Source organism: Ovis aries, chromosome 5 (assembly GCF_016772045.2).
Source record: "Ovis aries strain OAR_USU_Benz2616 breed Rambouillet chromosome 5, ARS-UI_Ramb_v3.0, whole genome shotgun sequence".
Lineage (NCBI taxonomy): Eukaryota > Metazoa > Chordata > Mammalia > Artiodactyla > Bovidae > Ovis > Ovis aries.
Window position 1 is genome coordinate 55419560 of NC_056058.1, and position 11482 is coordinate 55431041.

The 11482-nt window shown below is 37.8% G+C and overlaps 2 protein-coding genes across 19 annotated transcripts in view; one reads left to right on the top strand and one right to left on the bottom strand.

Moving 5' to 3' along the window:
* TCERG1 (transcription elongation regulator 1) overlaps positions 1–4666 on the top strand; it is a 51284-nt gene extending 46618 nt beyond the window's left edge. For 16 of the 18 annotated variants that reach the window (XM_027970361.2, XM_027970362.2, XM_027970363.2 and 13 more), the window contains 4 exons: positions 103–282; positions 940–1023; positions 2318–2418; positions 3592–4666. In XM_027970361.2, the coding sequence (XP_027826162.1) occupies positions 103–282; positions 940–1023; positions 2318–2418; positions 3592–3793 (567 nt within the window). In that variant the 3' untranslated portion in view covers positions 3794–4666. Of the gene's footprint in view, positions 1–102; positions 283–939; positions 1024–2317; positions 2419–3223; positions 3325–3591 lie in introns of those variants that run through there. The other 2 variants (XR_003589456.3, XM_060415888.1) reach the window with 2 other exon arrangements.
* A 1719-nt stretch (positions 4667–6385) lies between these two features.
* On the bottom strand, positions 6386–10495 carry GPR151 (G protein-coupled receptor 151). Its single transcript, XM_012178694.5, has one exon. The coding sequence runs from the start codon at positions 8952–8954 to the stop codon at positions 7689–7691; it is 1266 nt and encodes a 421-aa protein (XP_012034084.1). The 5' UTR covers positions 8955–10495; the 3' UTR covers positions 6386–7688.
* Between the last annotated feature and the right edge of the window lie 987 nt (positions 10496–11482).

The window sequence follows — 11482 nt, forward strand, 5'->3', positions numbered from 1 at the left end:
TATTAAGTGTATTGTTCCTAAACAAAATGAATGAGTCTTTTATTGACGAAATATAAAAAGATAAATCTGTCTCAGGTGATGGATAGCATTCTCTATTTTTAGGTACGTTCTTCAGATGTGTCCTGGTCTGATACTCGGAGAACTCTACGGAAAGATCACCGCTGGGAATCTGGATCCTTGTTGGAAAGAGAGGAGAAAGAGAAGCTTTTTAATGAACACATTGAAGCACTTACCAAAAAGAAGAGGGAGCACTTTAGGCAACTTTTGGATGAAACTTCTGCAGTAAGAGTCTTCTACTTTTCTGCTTTAATCTAGATGAATCTTTGTTAATAATTCCTATAAGTAAAATATTGATGTGATTTTTAATGTCATTGTCTCTAGGACCATTACTGAAGTTCATGGGTTTCATGGCTCTTCTCTGAGTTTTTTAAGTGAAATGGTACTCTTACTATTTAGAACTTACTTCATTTTTATTTTGTATTCCCAGTGCCAAGTTCATATCTATTCCCTTAGTAATTCCAGATGTTCTTATCTGTGTGTGAACATTGATGCTTCCTGATGATCGATTTAATAGATCCCTTCTTTTGCTCAATTTTCAATTTGGTACCTTCGTCCCCTTGTTTGGCAGTTAGTGCTCTCTGCTGGTTTTGCTCCTATTTGATCTCTTTTTTGGTGGTGGTTTCTTTAGAAGTTATGATATTGCCCATGGAGATACAGGGTTTGCAGTTGATTGTCACAGGTCACCTTGACTTGACAGTATGGCCATGAAAATAACTTGTGGCAAGCCAACAAAAAGAAATTGCGTTAAAGCTGCCTCCCTCTCCCTCACTAGTCCCATCACACTCAGGCCTAATGAGTGATTGCAGATCATTGTGTGCTATGATGTATCACCCCTCAAGAAAAGTCAGTTCTGTTTTTTTATTCACTTGTCTTTCAAAGATTACCTTAACATCCACATGGAAAGAAGTTAAAAAAATCATTAAGGAAGATCCTCGGTGCATTAAATTCTCCTCCAGTGACAGGGTAAGAAAATTTTGTCTTGAGATTTACTTTCAGTTTATAAATATTAATTGGGTGCTTAATCAGCAGCACTAGTATCTTGACTAAAACGAGGTTGATGGTTTTAAGTGAATAATGTTGAAAGAAATAAATGTTAAATTTTAAGTTTATGTTTTCTTTCTTGTATAATATCTTTAGCAAGACAACACAAGAGGAACTTTAAAATTTTAATCGTTGGGTTTAAACCTGTGTTTTGGGATCTTCTAAGAGATTAAATGAAGCTGTAGTTTTTATTTATTGTATAGTCAGGTCCCACTAGATATATTCAGGCTGGTAATTGGTGCTAGGCTACCAAAAGTGCTTAACCCTTACAACCACGACAGCAGGAAAACATAACATGATCTCTAGTTCTTCATGTCCCAGAAACTTAGGGGAGCCTCAGCTGTGTGAACCTTGTAGAAGCCCTCTTCTGGTACACTCTGACTCCTCTGTAGGAAAAAAACTCACCAGGGGTCTGAATTAGTGAGTGATGTCAAGGAAAGTGTAGCTTATTCCCATCCATTTTGTCCCTCGGCCTTCATATTTTCCTTCTTCCCATTGTTCTTCATCCTGGTTGGTTTCTCTAGGTCTAGAGTTCAAAAAGCCCATGATCTAATATTCTTCCCCCTCCTACTCCATTAAATTTTAGATGTATGGACCGCAAAATATACATGATTAGAAAAGTGTGGTAGCTGGATAGCTGAGAGATCCATGCAGTCTCTGAAATTTTCTGATTGTTTAGAATTAATAATGCCTTTTTAAAGCTTGGAGTTTCTGCATGTCTTTGCTGGTCCCTTACTAAGCTCTCTTACTGAGCTAAATGCTCAGTTGAACTTACTAAAGTTCTGAGTATTACTTTGTAAATTATGCCACATTATTTTTGTGCTTGAAGATACAGTCTTTAGGAATGCACATTTAACCCTTAATTTCTGTATTTTTAAGAGTGTCTACCATGTGAAGCTGTGATGAAGGGTTAAGGAGATATTTTATAAAAGCCTCAGCACAGTGTAGCACATAGCAAGCCCCCAATATATGGTTATAGCATAAAACATATATTAGCTGCTACTAATATATGGTTTCTTATTCTTGCTTTTTACCTTTAAAATGTACACTGCAGATTTTACCTTTAATGAATGTTGCATGAACAGAAATGTGTCTTACTGCTTTTTTCTTTTGAATTATTTTATGTTGTGACTTATCGCTCATTAGTTTAATAAATAATTGATAATAATTTTGGAATTAGTGGAATTTTCTCCCTAATCTTACTGTCTTTTTGCAGAAAAAACAAAGAGAGTTTGAAGAATACATCAGAGACAAATACATCACAGCCAAAGCTGACTTCAGGACACTTTTGAAAGAGACCAAATTTATAACATATAGGTATGTGCAATGAAATGTTCCATATCGCCAATCATTGTCTTTACTAGTCCTACTCTGATGGCCAAGCCTACTTTGCATTCACACACATGTTGACATTGTTAATTTTTAGGAATAAGAAGAAGCCAACTTTTCTCAAAGGCTGAATACAGCCCATATCTACTTTTTTTTTTTTTTTTTTAAGAAAGGGCCCAGATGTTAATTCTTATTTTGCGTTACCCACCCATCTATTTTTTAAACACTCTTTTGTTTTTACTTCACTGCTTTTTCAGAAGTATTTTCAAATACATAAAAATTGTATTTCATGAAGAGACTTAAAAAAAAATCCTTCACTGTTAATTATCTTTCCTCCTCTGAAGACTAAATATTTAGTGTGTTCATTCTAAAGCTTGAAATCATCCTATTTAAACTCAGCAAATGCATTTTTTTCTCAGATGAAAGCAGTTTGCTGGATACATTTAAATTAAAACTTCAAAATTATAAAATCAGCACTTTAAAACAAGATTTTGCTGTAACATACCCAATAGTTCCCCACCCCCTAACAAGGTGTCATCGGGAAAACAGTTTTATATCGCTTAGCAGTCAGTGTGCAGGAAACTATTTTTTGTTTCATGCTCCAACTTTTCTTCTTTTAAGAGAAAAATTTGAAACATCTTAATGAAGGGTATGCACGGGAGGATAGATAGTGCTGAGGGTGTGGTTTTTAGGATTTTGTCATTGGATTTTTTGGTCAGGATCCTTAATGTTTTGCATCAGCTTGGGCTTTTAAATTAGATGTGAAGTAAGACTTCTTTCTACATTTTTGTAGTTAATTTAGTGAAAGATGTGAAAGTGAAAAAGCTTGTGAAAGATGCTGGGATTGGCAGCCCCGCAGACTGAAGTCCTCTGTTCATCCACAGAACAGGTACAGCACGGGCAAGGTTACCCACCCACCCTCAGCCCTGATCTGGAGGGACCACCAGCAGGGGTGGGAGGGTAATTCAGCTTCTGAGGCCCTTTCACTCCTTGGAGTCTTTGCTGAGGCGACTTACAAAGGTGACCACTGCAGTGAAATTTTTCTTTAAAAAAAAAAAAAAAATGGAAACACAATTAGGAACTAGATGGACATTTCCAGTTCATTTCTGAAAGACCTGTGAACAGCAGTAAGTAATTCTTGGACTTCTTTTCTTATTTCAGATCCAAAAAGCTAATCCAGGAATCTGACCAGCACCTGAAAGACGTAGAAAAAATTTTGCAGAACGACAAACGGTATCTAGTACTAGACTGTGTGCCAGAGGAGAGGCGTAAACTGATTGTGGCGTATGTGGATGACCTGGATCGCCGGGGTCCACCCCCACCTCCCACAGCGTCAGAGCCCACAAGACGATCAACAAAATAATTTGGAATACTCTTCCACAGGGTGTCTGTTCATTCAAAACGCTTGCATGAGCCAGTTTTCAGGTTTTTACATGTATGTGCATTAGTCAGACTATTGCAGAACCATCTGATGAGCAGAAGGAGAAGCATCCGTGAACAGTTTCTGAACAGAGAACACTTTGGAAATATTTATGCTTTTCTTTGTATGGCATGACTGACTTACATACTCAAATATAGGCTGTCTCTAGTAAATCTAAAATCTTAAAGCTAAAAAATCATCCTTTTATGAGATGTGGAAGTCAGTGACTTTTGGTGATGTTCTTTCTAGCAGTGTTATAATACATGCAAGATGTAAGAGCATTTGTGGTTTGAACTTGCAAGATGCAAATACCACAGATTTCCCCCCCAAAAAAACCTAAGTTAGGGTTTGTTTGTTTTGATTTTGTTTTTTAAAGCGGGTAAAAGAAAAAAACACTGAAAATTGAATTATCTTCCAGAGGCTAAGATTATTATAATGGACATACTTTGACCTTTGTCTCTAAAGAATAGTTTCATTTGTTCACTTATGTGCTTTGATTATCCCCTTTGAATTATAGGCCAAGTCTTGTTGTTTAGCCTAAGAGAAGATTTATTTAGGAATTTCTTCTCAGGTATGGAGCCACAGTCATAACTAACATGTTGGCCAGACTAGGACTGCTGGTTAAACACATTTTATTCACCATTAAGTGATCTTTATCAATATTCTGGATTAGACAACAAATTACCTTTCTTGGATGTTCCTTGTAAACTATACTCCTATTTGAATGTTAATTTTTTGTTTCTAAAGTTTAATTTTAAGATGTTTGAATGTTCAGTTTATGTATTTGAACTACAATAAACCAACCCTTTTTATATATGTGGATTGTATATGATTATTGTTATATAATGTATAAATACTTCTTTTAAACCTGTTCTTAAAAGCAGCAGCAAATGCTGCAAAGAAGGTTTGAATCTTGAGTATCAACGTCATTTAAAAGGCTTGAATATAATAAATTACTTGTACCATACATAAAAGGGAAGAAATTTGTAAAGAACCATTTTGGTGCTCAGTCTCGTAGCAATATCTTATTGCTTCATAGCAAGAAGATGCTGATGTTTGTCTGTTTTCTTGTTCTCATCTTTTATATTAACATATTGATGAATGCCTTTTTGGATTCCTTTCAGTGTGTTGAGTGCATCATACCATGAAACTTAGATTCCTGGTTATTCTGTCTAGCTTTACCTCGCCAGTTTAGAAAGATCTCTATTCATTCCTTCATAGATTTCTAGTTTGAATCACCACCATAAATAAAATGTTTAAGAAGAAATATATGTTAATAGGATAATTTATTTTCCCTGTTATCTCATACCTTCTACAATGGCGACAAAACCTTAAAAAGGGACGGCAATAGATATGTTTTATATGCATACAGACCCAGACACACATCACACACATACAAAAACACAGTCATATCTCTGTGATATAGTGCTTAGCTTAAATATATTAAGCGCCACAGAAATTATGTGGACTCTATATGTAGAGTTGGCTTCCCTGGTGGCTCAGAGGGTAAAGCGTCTGTCTGCAATGCAGGAGATCTGGGTTCAATCCCTGGGTCAGGAAGATCCCCTGGAGAAGGAAATGGCAACCCACTCCAGTACTCTTGCCTGGAAGATCCCATGGATGTAGAAGCATGGTAGGCTACAGTCCCTGGGGTCCCAAAGAGTTGGACATGACTCAGTGACTTCTCTTTCTTTCTGTAGAATGGATTATCTACAATTTTAACTTATAAAATTGGTAATAGATGATATTTTTACATAAATCCATTGATTGAAGTCTGAAGTGAAACTGAAAATGCGTGACAAAAGAAACAACTATTATAGAATTAAGATTGTCTTACAAAGGTAAAGTTTCTGGAATATTTATTTTGTTACTCTGAAATCCACATAGTGTTGTGTGCCTGCTCAGTACGCTGTTTCACACTGTAGAAAACTATGAAGAAAATGATTTGGTGATACCTATTTTAGTTGCCTACTTTTGCTGTAAAGTACTTGGAATTAACCACATATGGTATAAATCAAACTTTTCTATGCAGATTTCTTTAAGGGGGCAGGTCAAGACTTTGTATATTAGGTGTTTTTTTTTAATTGAAATACAGTTGATTTGGAATATCAGGTTAGTGTCAGATTATAACACAGTGATTCATTTTTATATGTATATACATATATATTCTTTTTCAGGTTCTTTTCCCTAAAAGTTATTACAAGATAACAAGGATAATTCCCTATGCTATACAGCAAGTCCTTGTTAATCTCTTAATTAGTAATGTGTGTATGTTATACCTAAACTCATAATTTACCACACACACACACACCCCCATTAGGTTCTTATTAATGACAGGGTCATTGTAGTTACATTGTGTTTCAGTATCTTCATTTTGATTTGGTGCTTATCAGCAAACTTTTTAAGAATACATGATTCCTTACTCTCTGATACCTGTGCCAGTGTTAAGTTCTCACCTTCCTGTAAAGCCCCCATGTGCTAAATGATAATTTTGAAAGCAGCATTCAAGACAAAGCTTAAGTCTCCAAAACTATCTGAAGCAAAACCTAATGTTTTTATTTGTTTACAAGTTGAAATAGTGAAAGCTTACATCCTCCATTTACAATAGATAATGATCACAAGTCTTTAATTGAGATAGTTCATCACAGTTTTAAAGGTAATCCTATTATATAACTGTTGCCTCACAAGACGGTATTTTAGATACTTGTGTTTATTGTAGTTTAATGTGCTTTTGTGAGCCTTAAAATGAAATATGTTACGAACCAAGGCAAAAAGCCCTATCTTCTGTGTTAAAAAAGTAAATCATGACCATTTATAAGGAATAAACAAAGCCACAGACTGTACATTAAAAAATTCCATCCACAGCATGTTTCTATATTTTCTCCATTGCTTAGCCTAAATGTAGTTTTGTTTTTCTCCAGAGAGAACTCAGTGACAATATCCTAGAATTCCATTACAGAGTAACTAAAAATCATGGATAAATATCTTTTTTATATTTAATAGGGGAAGACATATAATTGTTTTGTTGGGTGTGTGTTATGCTATACATTTAACAGTTATTGCTTGTTACTCAAATTATACTGGTAATATATTTGGAAGCACAAAATTTAGTTTTACTGCTTAAGTTCAGTGTTAACTGCTAAAATCCCCAGACTTAGAAACTGGAAACTCACTGAGGTGCTTTAAAAAGATCAGTGAAGCAGATTTTTGCATGAGGCAAAGTCTGAATTCACTTAGACTTTGCCTGTAAAATAAGCCATGGTTTGAAATTAGCTCAGGATCAGAATAAGGATGTTCCTTATTCTGCAACACACAGTCATGGAAATTATGGATTTTCATCAAGTAAATTAACATTTCTAAAGCAAATGAAGATAACGTTAAAATTTATATGTTAAATCTCTTAGAAGTATTGAGCTCTGGTTATGTGAAATAAGGTTTGATAGGTAAAGTTAGTTAGCAGGTTCAGGAAGAAACTAAAAGGAAGGAGACTGAGCCTCTGACATAAGCTTTCCTCCAGCCAGTACACAGCTGGCCCTACAGACTACCCAGGGAAACAGCCACTGGACAAGTGAAAAAAGAGCTGGCCTTTCTAATCAATCACTTCTGACAGAAGCATCTTAAATACAGCAGTTAAATCTTTGACAGCCAGATGATAACATAGTTACTCTAATATGATGTCCTACTTAACCAAATTGTACATTTTGCAAATGCAGACTGCAAAGCATTTTTGTAATTCCTAATGGTATTAATTCTACTATGTTTCATATGGCAAAGTCAATGGTACTGATAAGCAGCATTATAAATAAATACAGTAACCACAATTTATTTTGCTTTGAAACTATTCATCACAGTCTCCTGTCTCTTGATCTTCGTGTTCCCAGGGGATAGGATCATTGTCCTGTACACAAGGGACTGTGTCTCTGTCATGCCAAAACTGCTCGACATCAGGGAGGATGGGAATCTCTGCCTTCTCGGCTTTCTCTTTGCTGAAGGAAGGAGAGCCAGTTTTCTCTTTCTCTGACATGAATGGTGGGGATTCCAGAGATGGAATACTGTCACGAAGGACCTGGGAATTATCAGCTGGTGTCTCCTGAGACTCTGAAGTAGGTGGATGTTTTTTGGTTATCATCCATTTCCATATGCCTTTCAAGCCTTCCTTGAACTCCTCTGACATCACTAGAAAAATGAGAGGATTTACTGAAGAGATGGAAAACATGAGGACTTGAGACAGGGCTATAAAACCTTGTGGGGGGGCCGGGCCTCCAGCCTTCAGATGCCACATCCACAGCCAGGCTATCCACTCAGGAAGCCACAGGATAGCAGAGGTGATGGCAATGCTCAGCAGCATCACTGTGAGTTGCTTTGAGCGCATCTGGTTTCTAAGATTTTGAGTTTTAGTTCCTCGTTTCTGACATTGGCCATAAGCTCTCCAGAAATAAAAGCTAGCAGAGAGTAGCGGGAGGCAAAATGCCAGCAGCGGGTAGAGCTTACCAAACGTTGATGTGAACTCTCTCGCCACAGCGGGCACATCCACAAGGCACATTTCCACACCTGCGTGATGCCTGGTGGTGCTGAAGAACCATTCTGGCAGGGGTAGCAGGCTTGCCACAGCCCAAATAGCCACCAGCACTGACCAGATGGTACGGTTGTGGATACATACTGGCTTGGCTGGGTCACACGCATACATGAAGCATACCTTGGCCACTGCAACAATCGTCAGGCTCTTGGCTGCCATGCACGTGTGGATGAACCAGTCAGAGGACTTGCAGACAAACCAGCCTAGATCCCAAACACCTCTGGAGTATGCTGTAGCTCGGACAGGTGCAGAAAACAGCAGGAGAGAGAGATCAGCCAGGCTGAGGTTGAGAATCAGGGAGTGGATCATGGATGGCTTTCCTTTCCAAGCACTGTGGAGGAGGATGCCAATGACACACACATTCCCCACGAAACCCACCAGGCAGATGGCCACCAGGAGAGCTGGGACTAGAGTCCTCCAGTCCTTGGAGTCTGAGGGCAGGTACCCGCCGGCAAAGTGGAGGTGAGCAGAAGACACGTTCATGGTGTTGGAGTCTGCCAAGGCAGCTGTCAGTGCATCCCCTTCCATCTAGCGCCTACTTGCAAAAGTTAGCTTCTTTTTGTCTTTCTGCCTTGGCTCTTTGGTGTAGGAAATAAATAACGTCATCGTCAGTGTCCAATGACACCTCTGGGCCCTCCCCTTGCTTTATTCCCTGAGAGCAGACTGTGAAGAAGGTTGACTGCTAAGCTCTTTGCTGTGTGTGCTAGTCCTTGACTGCATTGAGTGACAAGCAGCAGGAGCTCATGGTTGCTGCTCATTAGCAAGTCTAATGACATTATCAGCCCAGCGGAGTGAAAAACCCCCCGATAGACCCATCAATGATAAATGAGAACATAGCATGTAAGTGGGTTATGTTCCTGGGGGGTCGCTAGAGCCAGTCAAGGTAATTATTTTCAACTAGCTGATTTTAAATCTAGACCCGCATCTGTAACACAGTCAACACCACATATGAGTAACCCACTTCTTTAAACGTAAGCACGCTTCAGAATCACCTGCACGGCTTGATCCATCAGGTCTGGAGTAGGGCCCCCAAACTTGCATTTCTATCAGGTTTCCCAGGGATGTTATGATGTGAGTCGGGACCACCCTGTTCAAGGAACTGGTGCTTCCCCTTTCAGCTGCAGGAATGAGCTTCCTCTTCTTTTACCCAAACCTCACCACCGCTTCGGGTAAAGAATCCATCTGCAAATGCAGGAGACATGGGTTCAATCCCTGAGTCAGGAAGATCCTCTGGACAAAGAAATGGCAACCTGCTCCAGTATTCTTGCCTGGAGAATTTCAATGAACAGAGGAGCCTGGAGGCTATCGTCCATGGCGGGACATGACTTAGCGGCTAAACAGCACCACCACTTCAGCCTATCAACACCTGGCTGAGATCAAATGCGCAGAACTGGATAATGGAAAAAAAAAAAAGCTGCTGGTAAGAAGTCCTATTAAAAAGTCTAATTATGGATTACTCTAAGTTTAGTCTATTGTGAATTTTTTAGAGGTGGTGATTTTAGAACAGTGCATTAGAATGAGTTTACATACTAAGAAGACTCTTAAACAAGTGATGGTGATTAAACCAACCAAATGTTGAATTAGATTTTCTTTTAGAGAGAATTCCTAAAGGATTTATGGAGACAAATGAAATAAAAGAAAATAATTTATTTGCAGAAGGCATGTAAGAGATTTTAAAGAAAACGACATTTTGAAGTTGGGAAAAGAAAAAAGATTCTAGAACCAGTCTTGAAATTTTACGATAGGCAGTGGAAAGATACTCTGGAGGAGGTCAGAGGAGCTGGAATTGTTCATGGAGAAGAGTTTGTGGAATTGAAAGGATTTTGAGGTCTACTCTGTGCTGAGTCAGAAATGCTTAATGTCGTATAGTGGAAAGTGTGCTGAGCTCGGAATCTGACCTTTAGGTTCTGGTTCTAACTCTGCTTTCACTAGTTTTTCTCTGGAAATTAAGGATGACATTTAAAATCTCCCTAAAAAAAAAAAAAAAAAAAAAAAAAACTCCCTGAAATCCCAGAACTCAACAAGTAAGTACTGACTCAATAAAAACATACTGAATATCAGCAAAGCTGTCAGTGGTTCTTGATTATCTTTTCTGTTTTCCTTTCCCTGTAGGAAGTAGTTGTGTCTATGAAACAGTGGGGGTAATGACGTCTTGTCCCAGCAACTCACAGTAACCTCTAGTTAGTGCTGTGGACAGTGAAATATCAAGTCTCAATAGCACCATTTTTTGGGGTGAAGAGGCCCACACCATCATATGGGAAGGCAAATGGCTGGGGGCAGGGTGTGCAGAGACACACCCTGAGTACTACTTAGAGCAAATGAATGTCTTGTGAATTACAGGCTACAACAGAGAGAGTTCTACTTGATGTATGTGGAAGAGATGAGCTCAGGACCAGAAAGCAAATACTACTTTACATTATGGCTTATAAACTTGGGATGCTCAGGCTCCTGAAGATACAGAAAGCAAAAAGCTAAATGAGTTTGAAAAGGCTTTAAAAGCATAGAAATTTGATTCTAACTTTTTATTTTAAAATAATTGCAAACTTATAGGGAAAAATGCAAAAATAGTACAAAGAATTATCATTCTGATTTTCCAGCTGTCAACAATTTTTCACATTTGTGCTCGTGCCCTCTCTCTGCACACACACACACGCTTATATGCATAGACACATAAACATATACATTGTTTTCCAAACCAATTGAGAGTTGGTTTTCAGAAACTTTTGAGTTTTCTTCCTGGATTATCATTAGATATAAAAATCAAAATGAGACTATGTGCTTATAGCAAAAAGGAATTCTTTCCTTTGGCAATATTCATCACCCAATCCAAGTTTCTGTTTATCTTTTGATATACCAGCACTTGTGCATCTAGATATTAGACAAATATAATATGTAGCAGTATGTACCTTATATCCACTTTTTGTTTTAACATCATTTCCATTTAGAGGATAAGTATAACTTAGCCAACCTAAAAGAATTACATCCTATGCATTTTTCTTATTTATATCATGAATTCAAGTTATTTTGATCTTTCTTCATAGCACATAGTTAAAAAA

What these genes read in the sequence shown, in the direction of transcription:
- GPR151 (XM_012178694.5), bottom strand. Translation starts at nt 8,954, where the DNA reads ATGGAAGGGGATGCACTGACAGCTGCCTTGGCAGACTCCAACACCATG.